The 27,845-nt window shown below is 53.0% G+C and overlaps 1 protein-coding gene across 1 annotated transcript in view; it reads right to left on the bottom strand.

Moving 5' to 3' along the window:
• Dhrs3 (dehydrogenase/reductase 3) overlaps nucleotides 1-12,938 on the bottom strand; it is a 33,890-nt gene extending 20,952 nt beyond the window's left edge. The window contains exon 1 of the mRNA XM_004863526.3: nucleotides 11,633-12,938. Coding sequence (XP_004863583.1) covers nucleotides 11,633-11,827 — 195 coding nt within the window. The 5' untranslated portion in view covers nucleotides 11,828-12,938. The remainder of the gene's footprint in view (nucleotides 1-11,632) is intronic.
• Between the last annotated feature and the right edge of the window lie 14,907 nt (nucleotides 12,939-27,845).

Here is a 27,845-nt window from a genome sequence, read left to right on the forward strand (position 1 = left end):
GGGACTTCAGGGGAAGTGGGACACGGCAACAGGAAGTGGCCAGGTCAGCACAGCCTCAGTCAGACCTGCAGGGCTCTGCTCAGGGCCAGACGAGGCAGGGCTTCCTCTGAGAGTGTCCCACCCCTCTACCATCAGAGAATTCTGTGGGAAAAGCAGAGTCCTCTCCCTTTCACTAACGTGGTCTCACCCTGTGCCCTACAGAAACTCTCCCACGGCTCCCTAGTGCTCTCCAAACTCCACCCTGCGGCCACCCAGCACTGCAGACCCCTCTCCTCTCCCCATGCTCCTTTGTGTTCTCTTAGATTCCCTGGAGGAACCCACCTCTCACCTGTCCTTCTCTAGACTTGCTCTTCCTTCTGCCTTCTGCTGCTTCCACCACACCCTCGAGGCCTCGCCTTAGACCTGGTCCTAGGCAGAGCTGGGCTTCCTTTCTCAAAGTCAGACTGCCCGGTTTTGAATCCCAGGGCTGTGTGTGCTAACCTGAGGTAAGTACTCACTTCTCTGAGCCGTAGTCCTTGCACCTTTAAAATGGGAGCAGTGGTAGTTGCTACCTCAAGGGCTGCTCTGAGGAGCAAATCAGATTGTTCCATGGAAACTGCGTTTTATTAACAACCACAGTGTCACGACTACCTGGAAGCCCTGTCTGTGCTCCCAGCTGCCTCTCCCCATGCTCTGCCTTATCCACCTTTGGCACCACTGTGTCACTGCAGGCTGCTGGCCCATCTCCCTGCTGGACAGAGCCTGTGTCACACCTGTGCAATGCTGGCCTGGTCCCTGTGACCTAGGAGAGTGCCCTGAGGACCCTTCCCTCCCTCTTCCCCTGCAGCAAGCCCCAGGGTGACCCAGAGCCTTCTCCTCTGTGGAACAGCTGCCCACATGGTGGGGGCACAGTGAATGCCCATTTCTATCCTTGGGCAAACCCTGTCCGATGACTTTCTACAGCCCCAGCTACATTGCCAGCTGCTCTATAGTGCCAATGGACATCGTCCATCCCTGGCGACTCTCTGGCATCTGGAACAGAGTTTTGTATCCATCAGGTGCTCAGGGCAGATCCAACCAACGGTTCCCTATCCTTGGCCAGCGTGCTTCGCCATCTCACAAAATCATGCCCAGGTCCCTGCTGGGACCAACACTGCCATTTTATAGATGACAAAACCAAGGCCCGAGGAGTGGTTAGCAGAATCACAGGCCCCTGAGGGGTCACGCTCTACTCCCCAGCACCTGCTACTACATCACCTTACAGGGGAAGGGGGAGCTAAGGTTGCAGCTGGAATTAAAATCGTGGATTGCCTGCCTTCAATAGGGAGAAGTCGTTCTGGAGTACGGTGGGATCAGTGTAATTGCAGGGGATGAAATGTGGCCAGGAGCAGAAGCGTGGGAGGGAGATGTGACAATGGGAGGTTAGGGGGTGCAGATTGTCTCACTGATGATGGAGGAGGGGGCCGCGGGCAGCCTCCAGGAGCTGGAAGGCTCCCTGGCACTTCCAGCTGGGGCTCTGCCCTGTGATGTTAGCCCTGGGAGACCCGGCTAGGACTTCTGACCCAAGTGCTGTCAGACACCAATGTGCATTGTTCTAAGCCACCAAGTCAGTGGTTATTTGCAACAACAGAAGCTTACAGGAGGGACTTGTCCAGGCCTGCAGCCCCATGGTGCAGTCTCCAAAGTATCCCCTCCAACGCTAACCCGTCGGCACCCTTAAAACAAAGGAAACAAACCAGTCTTGCAGAAATGCCCTGAAGACGCAGGTGGAATTTTCAGGAGAGGGCTGGGGGAAGCCACACCATCGCGGCCAGCACTGAACACTCATTTTGTGTTCCGAATGTTAAATGTATTATCTCATTGAATCCTCATCTGGCAGGTGAGGAAAGAGGATCAGAGAGGTCCAGCAACTTGTCGAGGGTCACACAGGAAGTGGCACAGCCGGCGTATAAACCTGGGTGTGCCTGACTCCTGTCAGAATCTGAATTGCTACGCCGCACTGGCTCCTTGAGAAAAGAAGACCCATGTCCATACTCACACTTCCGCCACCCTGAAGGCTCAGGGATGGCGCTGGAGGTGAGGCCCTGGACCTGCTATTCAAGGAGGAGGGACCTCTCACCATCCACCCTGAGCCTGTGCCTTGCAGTCCCTGTGGACCCTGCCCCCTCTGCTGAGTGTTAACTGAGAAGTGGCCCCGGGCAGGCCAGGTCAGGCTGCCCTTTGTTGTCAACTGAGACTCGGGGACACGGTGCCAAGGGTGGATGGACACTGCCACTTGTCTGCCCATGTGAAGGTCGTGCTGCCCTTGGTGGCTGTGCTGGCCTGGGTGTCAGCAAATGGCCTGCTAAGTCTGCGGGCAGGACCTGGAGGGCGGCTAGCACAGGCAGGCCTGGGCCTTTGGGCACTTTCTATCTGGGATTACTGAAACTGGATGCCTGCCCTGAGGGTCCCAGTAGCCCCAGGAGAATCCACACCCGTTTACGCTCATGGCTGGGGCTGGCACACACCTGCCTGTAGCCACAGAGGCCAGTGTCACAGAGCGCCACTGGTGCCTGGCTGAGGCTCACTCCACTTCCTGCCAGGGACTGCATTCCTGCCCCTCCCAGAGCTAATGGGCAGAGGCCCCATCTGTCCACTGGGCTGGGAACACTGAGCCCCCAGAGCCAGGTTGGGCATCAGCCTGACCCGGACCCTGTTGGTCGTAGAGTCCGTGAACCAGTCTGAAGAATGCCTTGAATATATCTGTTCCACGTGACTGAGAGGCTACAAAGCTCATGGTGAAGAGCAGATGGGGGCGGGGGGCAGATCCTATCCAGTCACTGCCTGTGTGATTTTAAGTTGCTGACCCTCAGCATCTCCTTCACTAAGAAATGACAGTGGCCCCCGTGCTGGCAAGTAGTGTGGGGAGTAAATGACCTTGCTGTGTGCAAAGTGCCTACAAGGGCTGCCTATATAGTAGGTGCTCAGTAAACACTGGCATTCACTAGGTCTGATGGGCTGGTCATGCATTTATTCAGGCAAGAAATGTTTATCAGGTGCCAACACTGTACCAACACTGAGCCAGGCAAACCCAGTGTAAGAGGAACACGCTTCCTGTCCTCTCTAGTCTTAGACTCTTTTGCAGAAGAGAAAGAATGGGCAGCCACAAAGCATGTTGAGTTGCCATGGTAACCGCTGGCTTTGGCCTCACTGCAGCTCAGCCCTGACCAATGGAGCCCACGGGACTCAGAGATGGATGGGACCAACAGCCTGTGGGGAAGTAGGAGGTCTGGGGCTTGAGCGATCCAGAGGAAGCCTTGGCTCAGGGCCGCAGAAAGGCTGGACCAGCCCTGCTGATGAAGGAAGTGGCTCTGGTCACCAGCATCACAACAGGGAAGATGCCAGGCTCTCAGCCTCCCACAGACTCCCGCCCTGAGAGGTCACAGGTTAAGGTTCTCCAGGGCTTCCATGGCCTGGCAGAATTCTCCCACGCTGGGCGAGCCCAGGATGGCAGTGAGTCAGGCCAGTTGGTTTTTTGCTTTTTGCCTCTAGGCAGAAGGTACACAGCTGGCGCTGCGGGTGAGGTGTCCACTGCTCCTTCCCCCATTGCTGTCCCCAATGGGAAGTCATCATTTTTTGCAAATGTGCTCACAATGAATTGGGAGCTTTATACGTGTTATTTCACTAAATCTTTACACCAGCACGTTTCAGATGAGGAACCAACACCAAGTGAGATACTGTCGCTTGTCCAGTATCACAAAGCAGGTCCATGGGAGGCCCCCTAAGGTTTATGGGATTAGGAGCCAGTTTCTGCAAGTCCTGGCTGCACTAGCAATTGCACAGTGCTCTGGCTGGTGAGCTGTCCTCTGCCATTCCAAAGACCTTGGCCACTGCGACACTGCCTGTGGGCCAGCCTGGGCTTTAGGGCTCTTGTTGCCAAGTTACATTCTCTCAGAGCTGGGTCTTTGGAGACAGAGAGGTGGGCAGAGGTCTTTGAGTCCTTTCTGGATGGTAACCTTGGGGTTGGAAGGGGACCCTGGTGGGGGCTGGGCAGGCCTGGGGGGCAGTGGGGGACCCTCCCTTGAGGACAGAGGCACAAGCTAGCAGAGGGCACTTCAGTCCATGAGCTACCTCACCTTGGGGTACAGGGCTGAAGGCTGAGGCAGAAGGAGATGACATTCAGCAAACCGGAGCAGGGGTCACCCGGGGAGAGGAACTGTAGCAAATGACTTCCTAGAATTGTTATTGTCAGGCCACATTTGTTCCTTTTCTAAAGCAGTGAAAAAAAAAATGTTGTTTTTCGAATGCACACAAACATCTGACGTGGAATTCTAAGCTACAGAGTGGAAGGGAAGCTGGTTAGTGAAGGGGAGGCTGGGGCCGCTCCAAGTCTATCCGTTCCAGCTCCGCATGCCCCTTCTTCTGGGACCCCTAGGGTGCTCTGGCACCCACTTGGGAAACTTGGTCCCTGTGGAGATCTGCATCAGGGTCTCCTGGGGCTCGGATGCTGGTGGAGGGGTCACATGGGCAGGGGACAATGACCTACACTCGGGAGCATGTGTCACTGTAGACAAAAGCCCACTGAAGAGCGGATTCGAGGTCACATTTCTCAGAACAGTGCTTAGAGCCAGTGGCCTTTGCCAGGCTGACCACTGTTGGCATTTAGTGCTTGGAGGAGTCCTGATGGCTGTAGTCCCAGCCGTCTTAAGTATTTAGGACAGGCGTGTTGTGTTGTTGTCATTCTTCTTGGGACAGGGCTCACAGCTGCTTCAGAGCCCTCATGGGCTCTACCACCAGCCAGAGACTGACCCACCACACCCCCATGGTGGTCGCCTCTTTCAGGAAGTCTTCCAAGATTTCCCTTGGTGTACAGTGTTCTCTCTCTTCTCTGCACAGGCAGAGCTCTCAGCTCTTTTCTGAGAATCCAGCTTAGTGACCTCAGGCTGGGCCGCAGGGAGCTTCCGCTCATCCCTAGCACTGGGGCCTTGCGCCTTTAAGATGCCACACTGCTTGTTCAATGAAAGAATTCAGCTGTGCAGTTTGCCTGCCTATCAACTGGCTCTTCAGAGTAAACCCTGATAGCTGTTGATTACCTTAATCCTTTGGCAAGCATCCCATCCACTGGATGCAAATACTGCTCACTGCTCTGGGCTCCAAAGGAACGTTTGTGTAAAAGTGGATTTAACTGCAGCCCAGCCTGGATCCTGTGACTCACACACTACTTATCAAACTCTCCTCCAGAGTCTTCCGTGCACTGGCCTGGGATTTAACAGTTGGTCTCCTGACCTCTCCCTAACCCTGAAAGAGGCAGGCTGGGACTGGCTGAGATTATCTGTCCCGGTGGGGAAAGCTCTGGTTTGGAAGCTGGGAATCCTGGGTGCAGCCTCTGCTTCCAGGGATGTGTCCTAGAGCGTCTCACTGCGCCTGCATCTCAGAAGGGGTCACAGCCAGGTCTGAGCAAGGCCAGTGAGGTGCAGCAGTGAACGGGAAAAGGCACCGAGCCATCACCACCGACATGTATGCCCCCGCAGCCATGTGTGGTACGGGAGTCGCGTACCATGCCAGTAGTGTACACGATCCCAGTCATGAACGTGACAGTTGGATCTACACCAACCACACATATGACCCGTCATACTGACCACCATGGGAGCCCAAAGAGGACCCCAGAAACCGTTTGGGAGCCGTGGGTCTCCAGGTTCAGACTAAAGGGTGTGAGCACGCCGGGTCCCCTCCTCCCCTCTCCCTGCCAGCACCCTGGAAAATGTGGCAGAGGGACCCTGGTGAGGTCATGCTGAAAATGTCATCTTCTTTTCATTTTCAAGGGCTGATTGATTAAGTGTTGGTCCTGCCCCCTGGGCCTGTCTGGGTAACTGTCATAGATGTCATTCTGCAGATGGTGACTCATAGAATTTAAGGAGTGGAAGGGACCTGGGAGGTCACCTTCACCTTCCCCAATGCAGGAATCTCTCCCGAATACTTGCTTAAAGGGCAGCCTGTTCATTTGCAGAGAGCTCCAAGGGTGGGAAGGCGTCCCTGGTGCAGGGTCCAGGGTTACATGGTGAGCTCACCACAGGCCTGGTACAGCCTTCCAGAGCCTTCTGGAACAGATCTCCCGATGTGGTACTGGGAGGAGGCTCATACTGTCCCTGCCTCTTACACAGTCAACGACACTCCCTCGGATTCGCCCCAACCCAAGCCATGGCTTCTAGTCCTCGTCCTCCCAAGCCTGCTCCCTGGACACCTCAGCTCCCCCCAGACTCTCTCAAAGTCCGGATTGGGTGCTGACAACAATGCTCCAGGAACCCCTGGACCATGCAGAACAGAAAATCGTTGCTGCATCTGGGGCCCAAATGCAGTGGATTTGATTTGATCTTCAGGGGGAGTTAAGCTGTCTTGCCATTAAAAGTCACCTGGTTGGAGTCCACTCTTGCTCCCAAAGTGCCAGCGGCCTTTTCAATCTAGGGATGGTCACTGCTCTCGGAATGGTAAGCACCACAGGGAACCTGGTTGATGTGGTTCCCGGTGACATCTCCAAGGCTGACCTTGCTGGATCAGTGGGGGAGGTGACACAGTCTCAGTTCCTCAGAGCCACGTCACCCTGGAGCTGCTCATCATTCCTCATATGGGGGCTCCCTGAAGAATGGCTCAGGGCCTAGCTGCGAGTAGGGTAGCCCTGCAGACCCCTTGCACCTGGCCAGGGGGCCGATGGCTGTCACCTGCCCAGCTGGATCCCCCTCAGCCCCATGCTGCTGCCCGACTGAAGATACAGAAAAGTCCCTGAACAGGGACAGGCAAGGACCTGAGCTTGGCACAGCCTGCAAAGAGGAGAAGCAGCCGGCCTGGTGTGATGTTCCTGGGGGTGGGGGGTATAGATGCCAGCCTCCTCTCGTGTGGTCCCCACCCTTTGTGTGACCTCCTCACCCGCCATCCCAACACAGCAGCCAGGCGACCTTGCTAAGACCTGCGCGATGTCCCATCTTCACTCACAAGCCACAAGCAGCTCCACTTTCACTCAGGGTCAAAGCCAAGGCCCAGGGAGGTCTGCGGGGCCCACAGCCCTGACTGATACCCAGGCACTCTGTTCCCCAGCCTTACTGCCTGGCCACACTGGCTGCTTCCGTGCTCCTTCAAACCCCAGGGCCTTCTCACCTGGGAGCCCATGCGCTCCCTGTGCCCAAAAGGTTGCCCCCTCCTTCCCACTGTGCCCCCACTTCCTTTGGTTTTTCCTTAGTGTCTTCTTTTCCATGTGGCATTACTGCCACCCTCTCTGGAATCCCAGCCCTTCCCATTTCTGATCTCTGTGTCCTATTTCCCTTAATGCAAACTGCAATCTTAGGCACTACTGTAATTATCTCATTTTATCACCTCTCTCTCTCTCTCTCTCTCTCTCTCTCTCTCTCTCCCCCTCCCTCCCTCCCTCTCTCTCTCTCTCTGATATATAGAATCTGTCTCTGTCTCTCTCAGCTTCTACATGGGTGGGGATTTTCATCTTATGCTGTTTCCCCAGCCTCAGTGCCTAGAACAGTGCCTGGCACATAGTAGATGTACAAAACTTGTTCAGTGTATGAACATGTGAATGAATAAACGAGTCCATACCAACCATTCACTTGCTAACCTGTTCTGATACCTTGGCACTCTCTTGAGAAACCAGGCATGTGCCTGTTTCATATTCTACATATCACTCATTTTAGTGAGTGCCGTGGTAGACAAACATACATTTGAGTGTGCTAGTATCTAAAAAGATTCGGTTCTCTCATTTCCATTTGGCTTCAACTGCTTCCTGACCTCCATGGCTCACCTAAACAATGTTGAAATGTTTGGAGTCTCTTATGAACACCGTGTATTTTTAGACTGCTTCTCAAAGGCAACGGGAGAATGGGCCTTCTCAGTGTGGGCATGGTTTGGTCCAAGGTAAGGGGGAAGTAGGCTTGACCATCGATACCCTTTGGTGGTGGTGACTTCAGAGATGAGTTACAATGATTGTGACAACCAGGCAGCTTTCTTGGGTGGGGAAGACACCTTCTCATGAATACAATGAAGATGATTTTCTCAAAATGATGGTATCAACAAGTGATGAGACAGAAATGAACCCCTGAAGTTAACTGTAATGATACATTTCAGGGCACTACTGGCAGCATCTAAATGGACCAAAAGGGCTGTGTGCAGTCATAGACACGTGCACTTGGGTCTGAAAAAACAAAATCTCAGAAGAACTTGGTCTGAAGAATTAGCAGAGGGTCAGGTAGACCAAGGTTGGGCTAGGTGGGACTTGTTGATTCAGGTTCACTATTCCTAAGTCGAGCAAGCGCTTTCTGTAGCCCACAGAGAGCCAATCTGGAGACGTTAGGATAAAAATCATGAAATTTTGCTTGACATCCTAGTTAGGGAACTGCGGCCTTGAAGATTTCAAGTCCCTTGAAATCTTCAGGTTGAAAACATTAACATCAGCAAGTGTTGAAATAAATTCACGGCAGACAGCTGTTTGGAAGTGAATGTGAGCATCTCACGGAAAGACACAGCATATTTTCCAACCTGGACCTGGAAAGTGACTAGTAAGAAAGACTGAAATGGTCAGAGATGGGGAACAAACCTTTTCTTCCCAAAGGCACTTGTCACCCGAGTACCTGCCGGATGTCACAGGCACTTTGCTGAGCTGAGTCCCTAAGGCCACTGTCAAGGAAATGACTGTGGGTCTGGGAAGGAAGGGGACTGGTAGAATGGAAGGCACAGAGCATAGGATTCACGAATCTAACTGGAAGACCAGTTCCTCCCAGTTGTTCTAGGAACTGGGCCGCATGCCTATTACATACTGGAAATTCAATAATAGCAATGCAGGTAGGACTCAAAGCTGGTTCGCACACTACTGGGCCTGAGCATAGTGCCCCCCAGGCCTCTTATCCTGGGGATGATATGGGACCAAAGTCAGGAAGAGCCCCTGCAAAGACTTCCTTCCAAACTGCCCCACCTCCCAAGCTCCTGTTCAAACCACGGCAAACTCAAAGGCTTTGGAGACTGGGTGAGCAGACTAACTAGCCGGCAGCCTTGGGGAAGGGGGATGGCCGGCCGGAAGTATTTCTGGGAGGAATCCCAGGGGGGAAGAGAAAATAAAGGAACACAGTGGGGATGACCTAGCACAAGCCTTGCCCTGCGAGACCCTATGGGGGCTGGCCCTGCCCCTGCAACCCTGGCACTCTGTTCGAAGAGCCGTTTCTTGGTTAGGAACTTTTGAACTCTTGGATCCTGTGTGTCCCTTAAAGAAAACCCTGATTTGGGACAGTTCTGTAGCCTGAGGCTTGTTATTACCCAAAAATCTTGCCCAATTCTATTTAACTCAAGGTCATTATGGGAAACTGGGTTGTCACCCCTTTCCCTGGATATGTCAGCTGTTTGCAGAGGTGCTGATACTTCCCCCGTCTTTCTCTTTTGGGGACCTCCCCACAAGACCAGATCCCACTAGAATCCAGGCACGAGGGCTCTCAGGTAGCTTCTACTTCTACCAGGGGAGCAGGGCGTCCCATGGCTCCCCAGGGCAGGCTCTCTGCTGTCACTGCAGGCTGTGGGTGGCACTGACCCTCTCCTGTGCTCCTAGACTACCTTCAAGCCCACTGCTCTATAACCCGTGTCCCCAAGCCGCTCAGCTGTCTCCCGTAAGTTCCCCACCCCCACAACACTTGGGCCTCTGTCCCTGAGCCCCCTGGGCCCCGAGACACTGTGCCTCTGGGAGTTGTCCCAAAGGCCACTCACTGGCCCCAGATGCGCTCAGATAAGAAGCTGCGGTTCCAAATTCCCCGCCTCGAGAGCCAGAGCAAGCGGAAAGGCTCATTACAAAGTAGCTCCAGTAATTGGTCAGATAATTATGAGCTATAGGGAGCCCTCGTGGTCATCCCGCCTGGTCCAGTGACTGAACCTAGTGTGGGTAACCCTGCCAACAATTTAAGAGTATTTCTAATTGGCTCTGGGTGTCCCTGGATGAGGTCCCTCCCAAGTTAGGTGGGGCTATGACTTCCCGTGCACGGACCTGCAGGCTCTACTCTGCTTTATTAAACCCACCCTCAGTACTATCTCCTTCCTCTAATTTAGGATTGTTTATAGTCAGTCAAGGTTTTCCAGATTGACTAAGAGTTCCTCTTCTGCCTACCATAGTCGGTTATCAGTGCAGCGGAAGAGCCAAGGACTGGGGCCAGCGGGGGAGTCAGAAGGTCTCTGTGCTGTGCAGACAGCTAAGGAATGACAATCACACACAGCCATCCCAAACCACCTTCTCTCCTCCTCGGCCAAGGGCTTTGGGAGCCCTGAATGGGGTACCATCTCAAGGAAGTGAAATGCTGAGGACAAATCTTTCTTCCTCTTTTTCCCTGTGTCTAAGGGTTAAGGACTCTTCTGAAGCCCCCTTCCAACTGCAAGGTCAAGCAGCTGTCCAAACCACCCAAGAGGAAAGGGAGTCCTGGATAGCTCGACCCCCATTAACTCAGCCTCCACAGGCCCCCGGCAGCCTGGCTAAGAAAGAGTTAATCAGCAATCAGCTTTGGCTGATAGTTCAGGCTCCAAAGTTCAGCCCCAGTCCGAGCCACCCCGGAGGAATTGTAAATCTCAGGGCAGAATTTAACAAAAGAAAAGCAACCTGGAACTACAAGCAGGCTTGGTTTCCACAGTACATATTTACTTAATCCCCAAGGTATGTGGCTCCGTGTCAGATCAGCTGGCTTTGCTGGCCCCTTTGCCCCCCTCATTCACAACAGTTTAAATTTCAAACTAATTCCCTGTTTTCCAGCTTCCTCTTCACTGGGCTGGCTGGAGACAGCCCGGCCTGCCAGCCTCAAATCCCTCTCTTGACTGCTCTTGTCACTGGGTGAGTCAGCCTGGACGGAGTTGGGTGACAGCTGGCTCACTCTCTTTACTCTGAACCACGAGGTCTCCAAACACCAGGGCTGGAGGTGCTGGGATCAGCAAAGCAGCAGTGGCCAGTGTCACCTCCCACCCCTATGGGAGGGAGCCCCTCTGGGACGTGCTGGGGAAGGAGACAGGGTTGGAGGTGAGAACAAGGGGTTTTTATCATACGCTGCTTAACCTCGGTCCTTTTCCCTGGTTTCCAAACACCTGGGCTTCCCAGTGCCTGTCCTGCTGGTCTCCATCATCCTAGCCAGATCCTTCCTTCTCAACCCCAAGCCAAGCCCAAGTATCGCTCTCCTGTGCCTTCAGAACTGCAGCCGCCCAGGTTGGGCTGGGAAGCGGGTTGCCAAGGAAAATACCAGGCGCCAGCTAGCAGGCGGCTCCCAGCTGTACTGAGGAGCCGCACGCCCTGAACTCACCAGGGTGGCTGCAAAAAGGGAAAGGGTTGGGGAGCGCGAGGGTGGGGGTTGTGGGGGGAGAGATCCAATACTTTCCTTAGGGAGGGAGGAACGTGGGGATGGGTGAGTTTCCTACATTTCGAGGAGGGGGTAATAGCCAGCCACCCATCCCCATAGGAGCGGATCAGCTCCGGACATGCCAAAACACAGTCGGGTGCCGGGGAAATTTACAAGGTGAAACCGACCAGCTCAATCCCGGCTGGTGGCGCAGAGGAGCCGGGTGGCCGGCGACTCCAAGCTCCCGCAGCCGCAGCAGGTGGGCGCACCCCACGCCGGTGGGTCCCTCGCCCGCAGCGCGCCCGCCCCGGAGTCGCCGCGCCCCGTACCTTTCTGGCGCCGCGCTCCGCGAACTCTCGGGCCAGCTGGCGCCCGATGCCTCGCCCTCCGCCGGTGATGAGGACGCTCTCCCGGGACAGGTCCCGCAGCTTGGCGGGCAGCACCAGTCCGACGGCTGCTTTCGCCACCAGATAGATCATCTTTAGCGGGAACACCACCAAGGCGCCCAGCCATTTCCACACCATCCTACGCGCCGCGGAGCCGGGCGGGGGACGGAACTCCCCGGACCGAGCAAAACGGGAATCGAGAAAGAAAACACCCCAAACAATAGTCAGTAACCCGAATACGGCGGGGAGAGGCGTCCCACCGGGTCACTCTTGCAATGACCTCTCCCCCAAAAGCAAAGCACCGGGTGAGAAAAAGGGGTGAAATTAAAAAGAAAAAAAAAAAAAAGAAAAAGAAAGCAAAAAGATAAATCCTCCTCGGGAGGAGAAAAAGCGTCTCCGTAGGTTGGGACGGAGCGAGGGGTGGCGGGGAAGCCGGAGGTGGGACGTTCCGACACGAAGTTTCTTGCCCTAGCAGCCGTTTGGGCTGGGGAATTCTCAGGTAATGTTTACAGACTGATAGAGGAGTTTAGGCAGGGAAAGGGAAAAAAAAAAAAAAAAAAAGGCACCAGTCGCAGGCGCGCACCCTGCCTCAGCCCCGCGGTTCCAAAGTGCAAGATTAAAAAAAAAAAAAAAAAAGCCGTTTCCAAATTGTAGCGCCCCCCCTTTCTCCGGGGGGGGGGGAAAGTGCTTGGAGCTCCCAGTTTCAGCCGGCTCAAAGTCTACCGGCTCATTGCTATTCCTGGGCTCAGGAAATTGCTCAAACGCGATCTGACTGCCAGCGGCGCGCAGGAGGAGCGCGGTCCGGGGTCCGGGGCTCGGCGCGCGGGGCTCGGCCTGGCGCGCGCCCGCTCCTCCGGCTCCCTCCCTCCTCCTTTTCCAGCAGAGGCCGGGAGTGCCGCTCGATCCGCTCCCTCTCTTCCTTTTAGCATTTATTGCCTTCTTTTTGACCTTTCCAACTTGGAGAGGGCCCTGGTGTGGAGCGCGCGTGGATCGGACACCCTCGTGTGCGCGGCCTTATTCATTGCCTCCCGGGGCGGCTGCGGCGCGGAGCGAGAGAACGGCCCTCCCCTCCCCATTTTTTTAATACCCCATTAAGTCTGATTGACAGTTAAAGTTGTTCCGAGGCTTCACTACCGTTCCTCTGAGTGGCTGCAGCCACCTCCCCTCCCCCTGCGCCGTCGCGGGGCGCGCGCCTGGGCGCGCTCCCGGGCTCGCCGAGACTCGCGCTCTCCCGGGACTGGCTCCGGTCTCTGCAAGCCACGACTTGCTACCGGTGTCCCCGAGGGCACGCAGCTGCCAGCCCCTTCCGGAGGCATTCCTCGCCGCCCGGGCCAGGTGACCACCCCTGGGAGCTCGCGCATGCCTTGATCTAACCAGGTCGCCCAGGGTTTATTTCAGGTCACTTGGTCATCCCCTGCCTCCAGGTACGACCCGGAAGTCACGCCCGACTTTTTCCCGGACCTCTTCTGTCTCCACCGAGTGCTCTTTCGAAGTCCGAGCCGATACCACGCGTGGCTGAGGGGTGGGGGTGGGGGTGGGGACCGCCGAGGTTTTGCTTTGAGGGGACGGGGTGGGCAGGGTAAAGGAGGCCTGCCTCTCTGCCCCGGGTGCCAATAAAATCTCCGTAAGATTAGCTGGGAGCATATTTATTGCTCATCGGGGCTAGAATTACCTTGACTGACAGCAATTTCCTTAATAACAAAAGCCTGTAAACAAAACGTCTTAAACCCGTGCCCCTGTGCTGCACAGGCAGCGGCTCCGCTCTTGGGTCCCCCCTGGGCGCTCCAGTCAGGCACCCGCCATGTAAGCTCCAGGCTCCCCGGTCTCCCTGCGGGAGGGTGGGACCGAGCTTTGTAGGGTTGTCGGTTGCAGGAAGTCTGGGAGGTGAGTCACGAAGAAGCAGCCCCAGTTAAAAGTGCTGATGGGACTTGCCTCCCGCCCCCTCTGAACGTCCCTGGGCGAGGAGGAAGAGGGAGCCAGCCCTCTCCAGCCAGCCTGGAGACTTGTTCAGACCCGAGCCTCTGCCCCAGAGATTCCAATGCAGCAGCTTGGGTGTCTTTTTTTTTTTTTTTTGGTGCTGGAGATCGAACCTATGGCCTTTGCACTAAGCTACATTCCCAGCCCTACACCCCTTGAGACAGGCTCTCCCTAACTTGCTAAGCTGCCCAGACAAGCCTCATACTTGCAGTCCTCCTGCCTCAGCCTCCCAGAGTGCTAGAATTACAGGCATGCACCTCCACACGGGCCTGAATGGGTAACTTTGCTGCCCTGCCTGAGTGAGAAAGTCCCTTTGAGAAATGCTGACTTGGGGAGGGAGACTCCCTTACAGAGATGCTGTGGTTCTTGGGAGAAGTTGGCAGTTTGGCGGATGAGGATCTTTGTCCAGGTGAATCGGAAGCCACTGGAAGAGTGCAGGTGAAGGAGGAAAGGATCAGGAAGAAACTATCTTACACTGGAGGGCCGCCCGGCACTCATTCCTCCCTCTGACCTTGCTATGGGAGTGTTGTTATCCCATTTTCCAGGTTGCCTGGCCAGGAAGTTTGCAAGGGAGAGGTCCAACCCCAGACTTAATTCCTCTTCCCACCCTGCCCGCCTCTGGCAAGAAGGGAGGAGAGGTGGAGGAGGAGGCTATGCCAAGGACTGCAGAGCTGACTCCCTCAGCCTCCATCCCACCCTGCAGAAGGATGACCGAAGGCCAGCCCCCTGCCCTCATCTGTTCCCAGGACTCCACCACGGTGACCTTTTGTTCCCATCTCCCATGTCTCTAAAGATGGGGCAGAAATCCCAGCTCGTGAGAGACAGGCCCTTTCTACCCACAGTGCCAGGCCTGCAGAGCAGGCTGAAGTCTAGAGCCCCGTGGCTCTCCGGCTGTCTGCACAATCTGTTATCCTTGGAGCCGCCTGGTGGCCCTGAGGGGACACTGCATCCCCAAGCTGCCCCAGCCTCCAGTTGCCCAGGGTCCCGCTAACCAGCTTTACTTCCAGGCATTTCTCCCCACATAGGATTAACACCCCAGGGTGCAAAGGGTCCGTGAAGATCCTAGCCCCTGCCCCCACTGTTTCATGGGGAGGACACTAAAGCACAGCAGTACCTAGCAACTCATTCTTAGGGAAGCAGGTTCACCCCGAGCAGCCACTTGACCTTGTTCAGATGCCAGACCAGCTGGGCTGTTCCTCGGGTGGGACTCGGACATGGAAGCTGGACCGTGATGAGAAGGAGGCAGGAACCCACGTGGACCTTCACATAGGCAGGGCAGGCAGGGCCTGCACACATCTCATTGAATTTCCTTTTCAGCCTGGGAGGTGGGCGTCATTGTGCCCATTCAATGCAGGAGGAAACTGAGGCTTAGCCACCCTGAACAATCCCTGTGAGGCCACAGAGGGTGCTCCCCATCTTGTTTGGGGCAAGTCTGAGGAACAAAGAACATCGTCAGGCAATCTGCGAAGGGATTGGCAGAGCCAGAGCTGGCCCGAGGTGGATGGTGCCCTTGTTTCTATTTGATCCACCTTCAGGATGTGGGTTTTGTGGGTCTGGCATCCCTGGGGGGCCTCGGCTCTTCTCCAGCTTCAGCTGCCCAGAGAGGAGCTGTCACTGCCTCCACTGCCCTCCCTGCAAGTCCCCACAGAGATGAGGGTGAGGGACGCTGGGCAGGGGTGCGAGGCTCAGCAGCCAGCCTTGAGAGTCCCTGTGGCCTGGCTTCGGTGACAGCAGCACGGGATCTGTCCTTCCCCTCCCCTGGCCCCCATCCTTTATCCTTTGCCCTTGGTAACCCTCCTCTCTGTTTCTTGGGCCGGGAGGTGCAGAATTGAACTCCAGGGTGAAGTTTGAAATTTCACATCCCAAGCTGGGAGGAGGCCCCTTCGTGGTGTTTTCACTCCCTTCCTGACGCCGTGAAAGGCGCCTTTGTGAACTCGAGGGGAGAGGTGCACTGCAGCCTGCAGCACTAACTTTTTCCATGACTCAGCCTTGCCGGGCAGTGTGGCCAGGGAGGTGCGAGGAAGGCTCTTTGGCTGAGCTGCCTTCCAGCCTTTGTGCGCAGAGAGAGTGAGCAGCCTCGGGGGTCCTGCAGGGGCCTTAGGCTCTAGCTGCTCCCTGCCCTGCCCGCTGCAGCCAGTTGCGTCTTTTTTGCCTCTCTATTACCAAGATCTTGGAAGCTCGTGTGTTGTCCCTTTACAGAGCACTGTTGTCACTGCCATTGCAGCTGACGGCTGAGACCCCAAAGCCGAGAGTTAAAAACATGATGTTTAAGCTTTACTTTCTACTTAGCCAAGCCTTCCAGAAGTTGAGAAAGTCACTCACCCAAGACCAAGCAGCTCTAAGAGGTGGCAGTGGGAATTGAACCTGGGATAAATGCTTATGTTTTGTCTACTTCATTGATGTCCTTCAAAACACACAGACCTCAGAGCAGCAGTGGAGGATCCAAGTGCAGACTTCCAGCACAGTGTCCTCGATGGGGCCAGGAATCTGCACGGGGGCCAGGCGGGCAGTTGTTGAGTGCTGGATGTTGGAGGCCCTGACTTCCAGCACTGCCCCTCTGTGGTCCCAAGGTGCACACAGCTCCTGCATGAAGCTTTGCCTGCCTCTTCCTCTGCGGTTCAGGCTCTTCCCTCTGGTTTGGTGGCTCTCATGAACTCCACAGACACCGAATGTGGAGGAGAGGAGCTGGAGGAGCAGGGGTATGTTTAAACACCTACTCGGTCAGTGGGCGCTCAGTGGGGCAAGGCGGGATGGGTCCGAGGGGGATGTGCGGCAGTGATTTTGGCCTTGCTGTTGGGCATCTCTGGTTCAGATTCCGGCTCTGCTGCTCCCCGTTAGGGCTCCCTTGGGCAGTCACTTCCCCTTTCTGATCTTCAGCTTTCTCATTTGTAAAGGGAAGATGAACCCGAGGGTAGGGCTAAGCTCTTGTGAGATCCGGAATCAGGCACCTAGCCACTGCAAAATGCTCAGTAAATGCCAGTTGTGTTTTTGTTTGTTTGTTTTTGGAGTCCTGGTGATTGACCCCATGCTAGGCAAGAGTTCTACCTCTGAGCTACATTCTCAGCCCTTTTTAGTTTGAGACAAGGTCACACTAAATTGTCTTGGTTGGCCTTGAACTCATGATCTTCCTGCCCCAGTCTCCCGAATAGCTGGGATTGCAGCTGTGTAACCCCAGGCCAGGCCCAGCTCTGGTTTTCATGGTGGCATGGTCCCTGCTCCCGGGACAGATTTTGCTGAGAGCCAGCTTCATCACTGGAAGAGAGGCCAGATCTATATTTAGTGGTCTAAAGACACTTCCGGAGTGCTCTGGGGCAGAGCTGGTATGTCCTCACTTTACAGATTACTTCCCACCCCACCCTCCCAAGGCTGGGTAAACCCTTTTTATCCTGCAGGATTTTTTTTTTTGTACCAGGGATTGAACTTGTGTCCTTGTGCTTGTGAGGCAGGCAGGGGAACCACTGAGCTAAATCCCCGCCCCCTGCAGGATTTTTTTTTAGATCACATGGGGCTTTTTCCAGGAATCCTGCCTAGTTACCCCTCGTGGCTCCTCCCCACCAAGTCTGGTCCAGGGCTCCTTCCTCAAGGCCTGGTATTTCCCTCCCCCACTGTGCAGTGATTGCTGGGGTTTTGTCTGAATCTCACATGGGAGCTGCTGCAGGGTGGCCGGGTGGTTTCAAGGACTTGTGACCTATGTGTGCAGTCACTCAGGGGCCCAAGCTCAGAGGGGCACCTCCTTTGGGTTAACGCTCCATGCATTGTCTGGTCTTTGTCATTTTACCTTCATGTTGTGTTTTGTAAGTGAAATCTGATCTGCTATTCCCCAGTGAAAAAAAAACGAAGTCCCTGAAACCAAGGCTCAGGGGCAGGCGGCAGGGGAACTGGACAGCAAGCCCTGCCCTGGGTGGGTGGCTGGCTTCCTCCATTGCCAGGTGGAGAGCCCCAAGGGGCCACGGGTGGGGGCACAGAGGGACTAAGCAGGCGTGGAGTGCTGGGCGCACAGTGATGGGGGCATCCTCTTGGGGATGAAGTCTGAGCAGAGATCTGAGTGGAGGGGGAGTGATCGTGGGGACCTTGGTGACGGCAGTCCTCCTGGGGGGACGGGAGCCCCAAGGCGGGACATGCTTGGGGGCTGGAGCAGCAGGCAGGATGGGAGGTGGGAGCCAAGGAGGAGTGGGTGGGGTGGGGCAGGAGGAGGGTGGGGTTTGAACTCTGGGGGCCCCTGGACCCGGGACATGAGCGTCACCTGGACAGTGTTAGAAATGCAGGCTCCCGGGATTGTGTTTTATCCGGCAAGAGCCCCAGGAGCTCCGGCACGCGCTGAAGTGTTAGACTCTCCAGATCTGGTGTCCTCCGTGTACCTGGAGCCATGGGAGGGCGTCGGGCGAGCACAGGGGAGATGCGATGGGATTTGCGTTTGGGAAGCCTGCATGGCTGCTGGCTGCCGCACACACGCTGGGAGACCAGGGTGGACGTGGGGCTGCTCAGGCTCCCAAGTTGCCAGGGCCATGATGGATGGGCTTGGACACCCAGAGCACCAGCTCAGGGGTCTCCCAGGGACCCCTTTGCTCTCAAGGGACCTAAGAGCCCAAGCTGGCGCTAACCATTGAGCCACTCTACCACTCCCCTCCTCCTCCCCCGGCCCTTATTTTTTGAGGGGTACTGAGGATTGAACCCAGGCCCTGGTGCACGCCTGGCAAGCACTGTGCTCCTGCGCTACACCACCAGACAGGTTCCTCAGGCTCTCAAACAGGATTTTAATACCAATAACTTTGACACGCTCAACACGTATGTAGGTGAGTGCACACACAGACATGTGTGATTGCACATGGACACACATAGCTTTGTCTGAGGACCGGCAGCTTTCCCCTGAGCAGAACGAGCCGGTGGTGTTGAATGAGGGGCTTGAAATTGGAAAAACTTCTGGTGGACAGTGTTACCCAAGGTTTAAAATGGGCAGCCTTGGAGGGCTTTTGCAGGGATGGACGGTGGGTCATGTGAGCTGCATGGCCTGGGGGGCCCCCCTGGCCCAAGGAAGCAGACAGGGAGACAGGCTTTGGATGGGCAGAAACTGATATGATGAGGGCACATTTGGGCTGCAGGGTACCCAGGAAACCTGGTCTGCAAAGGCCTGAGACAGTTTAAGATCGCTGTAAAACACTTCCTCTTCCTAATACAGAATATTTGGCATGAGGGCCCCCTTTCTCCTTGGCTAGGTCTAGCCAAGAGGACAGGACTCATAAAAGGCAGGCAGAATGGTTCCCTTTAGTCCACACATCCTGTTGCGTACACACACACACACACACACACACACACACACACACACGTGCATGCGCTCTTGCGTTTTTCATGGAATTGTGTCTCCTGCTCCTCCTGGGCATGTGCTGAGGCCTCTCTCCAGTTCTTCACAATCCCAGGCCGGCAGCAGGAAAGGGTCCTGGAGCTCGGGGTGAGTAGATGCTGGGCCGGCCGTGTTTATTCTGGCTGCCAGGGTTGGGTGAAAATGCAGGCTGGAGCCAAGACTGGGAATGTGGCAGGAACATGGGCGTGTGACGTGTGTGTTTGTGGTGTACTGAGCACAGGAACAAGCCCCAGGGTACAGCTGTGTCACCTGAGAAAACTTGGGCTAAGATCAGAAGGCATCTGGTGGCCCTCACCTGCCTCCTACCCCTGGGTCAGTCAAATAATTCTAAACCAGGATGTGGTTTGGGGTTGGTGAAAAATCCAAACTGTGCTGCTTATTAGGCAAGTGACTGCCTCTCAGAGCTTCAGTTTTGTCATCCCAAAGGTGGAGATGTGGCCTTTACTGAAGTGACTTCTTTGAAGGGCCTGGCAGGAGGATGAGGATGCTCAGTGGTTCGGGGCACTTTCCCCCTGGCATCATGCCCTCAAAGACCATGCTCTCTGGGGCGGGCTGGAGCCTGAACGCCTGGGGGACACAGCTGAGGCTGTGGCAATGCTAGGTCTTTACCCTCATCCTGAGTTGTGAGCCTTTTCTATGTAGGGTTTGGGGGCCATCCAGCCTCTGTGACAACAATTGCCTCTGCTATTACAGCCTGAAGGCTGCCAGAGACGATTCGCAGATGAAAGAGCATGGCTGGGCTCCAGCAAAATTCTGTGCACAGAGGTTGAAATGTGAATGCCATGCAACTGTCACACGCCACAAACTGTTCTGGCTTTGATGGTCTTCCACCCAGTGAGATGTGTGAAGACCACTGTTTGACTCGACAGCTATCAGCTGAAGGCCAGATTTGGTCCCTGGGGGCTGTGGGCCAGTATCTCCCCCGCAGGACCTAGAACAGGCAACGGGAGCTCACTCACAGCCTCAGTGGAGAGGAGTCCGGAGGATCAGAATGGTCTTTCCTGTGAACTTTCTGGAAATCCATTCACGAGACTGACTCAAGTTCATGTCCCCTGCAAGAAGAAGAGGGCCACTGAGGTGACTGGATTTCATTGAGAGGTTTTAAAAAATCAATATGAGGGCCAGGGGTGTAGCTCAGTGGTCCAGCGTCTGCCTGGAAGTGTGAAGCCCTGAGTTCGATTTCCACTACCAGAAAAAAAAATCAATATGACAGGAGAATCTGCTGTGGTTTCAATGTCTTCCCCCAGATGCGTATTGGCATTGAATTCCCATTGTGAGGTGTTAGAGGGTGAAACTTACTCTGACCATGGCATGAGGAGGTGGGTCCTTCAGGAGGTGATTAAAGATAAATGAGGCCATAAAGTAGGCCCCTAATCCTATGGGACTGTGGTTTTATAAGAAGAGAAGCCAGATTTGGTGTACATGTAGTCCTGGCTACTTGAGAGGCTGAGACAGGAGGAACTTGAACCCAGGAGTTTGGGGCTAGCATGGGCAAATGGTGAGACTCCCACTTCCTGAGAAAGGAGGAGGAAGAGGATACCAAGTCCCTCTCACCACTTGATGCCTGGTGCCAATTTGGAACTCTGTAGAGCGTCCCGTGGTCAGGAAGGACCTCACCAGGTACAGCTGCCTTCAAGCCCTGAGTCCAATAAATGTCTTTTCCTTACCCGGCCAGGTTTTCAGTTATAGCAACAGAAAATGGTCTAAGAGCAAGGCAAATGATGATTTAAGTCATCACAACTATCTAAGCTTTATTAAGTGACTGGCAACTCTGGGTACCATTCCCAGCTCTTAAAGGTCATGTCTTAGACCTAACAGGTGAGGACACCAAGACCCCTAAATGTTAAGCAGCTTGCCCAAGGTCCCGGCTGTAAATGGCAAAGCAGGAGTTAGAGCCTTCAGAGTCTTACCAGGGATTCTGGACCTAAACCTGGCTTCTGGACAGTGGTTTCCTCCCAGGACTTACGGTGTTTGCCGTTCATTATGAGGGGTCTCAAATGACAAGTGAAGCCTTGTTCTGGCCTCTGGTCATGAGCTCCCTGTCTTTGAACATGCATCCTGGACCCTTAGCCACCTGTTCCTCTGTGATATCCGGCCTGCTGGCTCTCAGTGGGCATGGAATTGGGAAGGTTCTGCCTGAAGGCCATGGTTCCCACTCCACAGTGGCTCTGTTGAAAAGCCCTGTCAATGTCCTATTGCATGTTGCCCTAATCAGTCTATGAAACCAAGCATGACAGACACATGGGAGCACATGCATTTGTAATATGAAGATTATATCTCAGGCTGGGGGTGTAGCTCAGTGGTAGAGCACTTGGCCAGCATCCACAAGGCCCTGGGTTCCATCTCCAACCCCAAAATATGCAAACCAAACCAAACCCAAACTGAAACAAACCTCAAGAAAACCTAACCCACAAAAGCAAAAAGTGCTGAGTGGTGCATACCTACGATCCCAGCTACTTGGGAGGCTGAGTCAGGAAGATTGCAAGTTTGAGGCTAGCCTAGGCAATTTATCAAGATCCCATCTCAAAATAAAAAGGGCTGGAGTTGTAGATCAATGTGCAAGGCGCGGGGTTCAGTTCCCAGTGCTGAAAAAAAGAAAGATTAAGTCTCAGAGTTGATAAACTTAATAATTATTTTACCATTTACTGAGCACTTCCCAGGTGCCAGCTCAAGTGCTTCATGTGGATCATCTCGTTTAGCCTGTATCACTCAGGGTTCACTAGAGAAACAGGTATAATACAAGATATACAAATGTATTGGAACGTACAGATTGGTTTAAGAGGGCTGCCCACAGTCGGGTGTAGAGGAGTGCAGAAGATCTGTCTGCACACTGGGGATGCAAATAATCCAGTCTAAGGCCTGGAGCTCCATGTAGTGCCCCGTGTGAGTTCATCTCAGGAGGCTGAAGGCCCTGCCCTGAAAGTCAGGAGATGATGTCCAAGGTGAAGGTGGAGACTGGAGTGCCTCTGAAGGATGCAGGAGCAGCCTTCCTTCTGTTTCCCTTTCCTAGCATTCTGGGGGCAGTGCTCCCTAGTGGGTCTTCCACACCCAGAACTGTGCTGGGCCCCTTTAGTTGGACTCCATCAATCAACCTTCAGTGCCATAACAGCCCCTGCCCAGGGGCACTGTGGCCACCCCATTTAACAGATGAGAAAGTGGAGGCAGAGAGGAGGGGCAACTTCTGCAAATCATGCAGGTTTAAGCAGTGTTGATGGGCCACAGAAGGAACAGTCCAGTCCTCTGGAAGTTGGGAATCTGCAGCACCATCAGGTGCTGCGGGGCTCGCAGCAGGCCGCCAGGAAGGAAGCCAACAGCAACAAAAGCGAAAAACACATGCACGGCGTCGACAGTAGACAAGCAAGGTGTAACTGGGAATTTTATGCGTTTAAAAGAATCTTACTCAGCTTTCTATCATGATAATGAAATACTTGAGACAATTAACTTAGAAAAGTGTGTTTTGGTTCATAGTTTGGAGGTTCCAGGCCAGGACGAGTGGGCTGATGGTGCAGGGCCTAGGGGAGGGCAGCACATTGTGGCATGAGAGTGTGGTGGGTGAGCCTGGAAGCAGAGAACAGAGACAAGGAACAGCCAGCATCCAGTGTTCATCTTTAAGGGTGCACCCCCAGCACCCTAATGACCACCTATCCCTCAGTGGATCTATCACCTCCCAGCAGCAGCACCCTGGGGATCAAGTGTGCCCACACGGACCTTGGGGGAGACTCCTCCAACCCGTAGGTGAAGTCCATTTCCCCATATGCATAGCACGGGAACCCTGAAAGTGTTAGAATATGAAACTGAGTCACCAGTGTGATCCCATTTTTGGAAAAAATAATAACCTAAAGTACAAGTTCCTGTTTATTTGTCTAGCATTTGGTTGCGATTTATTGTGTGCAAGGTAGGACACCAAATTAATATTCTTTGAATTTAATCTCATTTCATCCAAACAACACCCTAGAGGTAGGACCCACAGCCTGGTCTTGCAGCTGCAGAAGGCTGAACAACCTGGCCAAGGTCACGAGCCAGGATGGAATTAGAAGGTGGCTCAGGTCTGATGCCAAGCTCATTCTTGCTGCTTTGGTCTCTGCTTCCTGCCCAGAAAAGTTGTCTGTCTGTCTGTCTGTCTGCCTCCCCCCTCCACATTCACACGCATGCATGTAGCCACCCATGAGTGCGCGTGCACACGCGCACACACACACGCACACACACACACACACACACACACGCATGGACCTGCACACAGAAAAAAACAGGAAAGAAACGCATCAGATTGTTGTGCTGCCTGTCTCTAAATGAGAGCACTGTGCGTGGTTTTTTAATCTCCTGTTAATGTCTTTTTACATATATTCAGTGCTTTATAATGAGTGTTTGTTAAAAAAAAATCCACTTAATGATCTTTTAGTCAAAGCGGGCTGTTTTCGAGCCAGCAGGATGCAGAAATCCTGGCGCGAGGCACAGGACCCCTGACTAGGGTCTTCTAAATAACTCTCCTAAAAAAATAAGACAGAGAAGGAGCCAGGACCTTTGCTTCTTGGAGCTGCCTAATCCAGCCTATAATGCCTTGCTTTGTAGGGAAGTCCTGTGCATAAATCCCATAAAGTCCCATCATGTGGGGCTGACGCTGAGCTTACCCAGAACAAAATCTGCTAATGATCGCTGCTTGCCAGGAGACGTGTTGCAACCCCCATGCCTGCCTCCTGCCCGAGTCCTTTCTAATAAGGCCTCTTTTCATGGGTTTATAAAAACACTTTGTTCAGATCACTTTGGGTCTCTACTTCATCTTAGCTGAATGCTGACCTTCTGTGGGGCCAGAAGGGGTTGCGACCAACCCTCAAGTTTTCAGATCCAGAGAAAACAGCGGCTTTGTAACAGCAGGCATGGTTACCTGCCTGCACTGTGCCGTGAGGGATGGACCATTCCGGAGGCCGCTTTGGGTGGGGTGGGCGGCAGTGTGGTTTACAGAGAGTGAACAGTGTCTGTCCCACCTGGCAGGGGTACCTGGAAGTGGGTACTGCTTTTAAAAATCCAAAATGACATTGGGTAGGATAGCTAAGCATTCCATGTTCGTGTTTCCTCAGATTGAAAAGGAAGGTTACATTTATTGCCTTGCAGGGCTCTTATTAAGACCATGGACATTGTATGACCCTTGATGGGTTCAAAACTTATCTTTTTCTTCCTTCCCTGCCCCTGCCATATTGCTCTCTGAATAATTACCTGGGGCCTACTTTTGCGTAGCTCAATGTTTTAAGGTTTTTGGAGTATAAAACTGAAAAGACACAAAAGTTGCAAAAACAGAACCAGAAATTCCTGTATACTCCTTACCATTATATTCATATTTTACATTTGCTTTATGGATCTACCCATCCCTTATCCATCCATCCATCCATCCATCCATCCATCCATCCGTCATCTATCCATTTGTATATCTGTAAGTTACCCTCCCTCCTCTATCTATCCATTTATATATCTGTAACCTACCTTCTTTCCTCCATTGTCCTCTCTTCCTTTCCTCCTTCCTTCCTTCCTTCCTTCCTTCTTCCTTCTCTCCCTTCCTTCTGTCCAGAAAGGATCTTACTATGTAGCTCAGATTGACCTCAGACTTGGTCTTTTCTGCCTCACCCTCCTGAGTATTGGGATTGCAAGTGGGCACTTACAACCTTTCTTTCTAAGAGTACACTGCAGACACGACTGCCTGAAAGTCTCAAGTACTTCAGTGTATATTTCTTTTTTTTTTTCTTTTTTTTGGTACCACGGACCGAACTTGTGACCTTGAGCTTGCGAGGCAGGTGGTGGAACCACTGAGCTAAATCCCCAGCTTCAATGTATATTTCTTAAAATCAAGGACTTTTTTTTACGTACTGAAACACTTTTATCAAAATTAGGAAATTGACCTTGATACGATACCATTCATTATCTACTGACCTTGTTCAGATCTCACCAGTTGTGCCCCTGACATCTTTTCTAACACAAGAAAAACATTTTCTTCTCTGGTCCAGGAGCCAACCCAAGAGTACATGTGTCACTTAATTGTCACACTTCTTTCAACTCCTTTAATCTGGTCTTCTCTTTTTTTGTTTTGTTTTGTTTTTTGTGACCTTGACATTTTGGAAAAGCACAGGTTATTAAGGCCTGTATCGTTTCCCCCCAGATTCAAATGTTGAAGTCTTAACCTTCAGTAGCTCAGAATGTGACTATATGTAGAGAGAATCTTTAGAGAAGGGATTAGGTACAAATGTGGCTATTTCCATGGTCCAGTGTCCCTGTCAGAAGAGGGAATCTGGACACTTGGAGACACAGGGGTGCACGCTCACAGGGGAAAGACCATGTGGACATGCAGGAAGAAGGTGGTTGTTGTGAGCCCAGGAGTGAGGCCTCACAAGAAGCCAAGCTCACTGCCACATGGATTTAGGACTTGTAGACATCAGAAATGTGAGAACTGATTCTGGTTGTTTAAGCTGTTGAGTCTGTGGCCCTTTGTCATGGCAGTCTGTATTAGTCACCTTTTGTTGCTGGGGTAAAATACCTAATATACACAACTTAAAGGAGGAAAGACTTTGTCTGTCTGTATTTCTAAGTTCAGTTTACTTAGAACCACTTTTTATTTCTTCCCACACTGAGGATTGAACTCACGGATGCTCTACCACTGAGCTACATTCCCAGCCCTTTCTACTTTAGTTTGAGATAGGGTCTTGCTAAGTTGCCCAGATTGGCCTTGAACTTGGACCCATCTACCTCAGCCTCTCCAGTAGCTGGGATTACAGCTGCCTGTCACCATGCCTGGCCACTCAACATCACTTCTGAAGAAGCTATTCTTGGAAGTACCCCTTCCCTTCCCCCCAGAATTGGCCCTGCTCCCCTCTTTTGCACTTATTGGAATAAAAATAACTACAATTTATAGAAGGTCTACTCTATGTTCACTTCTATTCAAGGAAATGTATTTATTTCTTTATTTGTGCTGGGAATTGAACCCAGGGCTTGATGCATGCTAGGCAAATGTTTGACTGTGCACCTACCTTGTCGGTGCTTAGGGATTTATAGCTCGTACAAACCCAGTTTTATAGAGCAAGAAACAGAAGACAAAGAGGTGAAATCATCTGTTCAACCTTGCATCAGACTGGGAACTTCTTCAGGGTGGGGACCAGGACAGTCACACAAGGCACAGTCACACTTACACACACTGACCAGGGACAGTGACACTTAGAGGTTCCCAGCATGTGGTTTAGGGTTCTGCTGTTGCTGTCTGGAAAGGTCTAATAACTTTTGAATGAGGGATCTGCATTTTTATTTTGCTCTAGGTCCTGCCAGTGTTGTAGCTGGTTCTGCATCTTGTCCTGGAGATCTTAAAGTCCTAAGGCTTTGCTCTCAAAGAACACCATTCATGGGGCAACGGAAGCATTTTATTGCACATGCTTAGTTACAGGTTGGGTTCCCCTCTCCAGCCTGGAGACTACTTGAGGGCAGGAATAGTGCCTGGATCCTCTCGTGCCTTTGGTCCCCAACACTGAGCCTGGCACAAAGATGTGGGGGAAGTTTTGATGAATGAATAAATGGACTCAGGAACCAAAGTTGATTCAACCAAGGCAAAGGAGGGCTAGGTGCCCATAGATGTGGGTTTGTTCCAAGGCTGGCATGACAGCAAAGCAGACTTTCCCTGTTTGCCTTGCTCTGCTGCCAAAACCACTGTGAAATCAGGTTCTTGCCTGTGACCTTTGCAGGGTGGGGAGGAGGACTGTGGAAGGCACTGGAAAGAAAGACTTCTCCTTGAAGGGAACAAAGGCTTCTGTTATGGATGAGGCTGGGGCTTGTATGGAGCAGGAAAGAGTCTGCTGCTTTGCATAAAAGCAAGAGGCCAGCCTGAGGCAGCTTCCTCTGTGCATTTACAAATGTACCTCCCCTGCACAGCTGAGCTGCTCATTGGCTGCCAAGTCAGGCTGGAGCATTGGCTGTCCCCAGATTTCCCTGTTAAAAGACAAAATGACAACAAATCTAGTTTCATAGATCTTAATGGGCTTTTTTTGGAATTCTAGAACCAGGCAGCAGTCCCCACCAAGAGAGGTTCAGCATGCTCTACTCTGCCAGTGGGCAGGTTGACTGTATAATCAGAAGTGACACGTGGACCCCAGAAGGGAGGTGTGGCTCACACCCATCTAACTTGAACATGGTTTCAGCAATTGATTGCTTGTGATTGGCTGAGGCTCAGCTGCTTGTCACAAGGGCAGGTCACAGAGCTGAGGTGTGGCTCAGCGGTAGAGCACTTGCCTAGCGAGGGTGAGGCCCTGGGTTCCATCCCTACACAGTAGGCTAGTCTGCTTTCGCATGAAATCAAGTTTCAGTTCATGGTGTATGGAGAACACTCTAAGCCAAACTTAAGATCAATGGGGGCAGTTTTAGGCCAACTTAACATCCAGAAGGCAGAGTACACTCCCATCTTTTGTGTTCATCTCCCTCCGGCTTCTAATGAATCCACAATTACTTTTTTAGGGTTACCTTCACAAGAACTGATTCCCAAGATAGTGAGGTCACAAATGATGGACATAGCTACATGTAATCCTGGCAGGGATGATTGCGTCCACCTGGCCCCCAGTGACCGCAGATCTGCCTGTCTTTTACATGTCTCAGCTTTCCCCTTTTCAGGTCTCGGCCCCACATCACCTCTTCAGGAAATCTCCGTTAGCACTGCAGCACCACCTCCTCCACCTTGCATCCCATCTCCACCAATCTTCTCTGGTTTATTTTTCTCTGTAGCTTTTTTTTTTTTTTGGGTACCGGGGATCGAACTCAGGACCTTGCGCTTGTGAGGCAGGTGCCGGAACCACTGAGCTA

This window comes from Heterocephalus glaber, unplaced genomic scaffold (genome assembly GCF_053883595.1).
Source record: "Heterocephalus glaber isolate CG9 unplaced genomic scaffold, H.glaber_assembly_v1.0 deba00001447, whole genome shotgun sequence".
Classification (NCBI taxonomy): Eukaryota; Metazoa; Chordata; class Mammalia; order Rodentia; family Bathyergidae; genus Heterocephalus; species Heterocephalus glaber.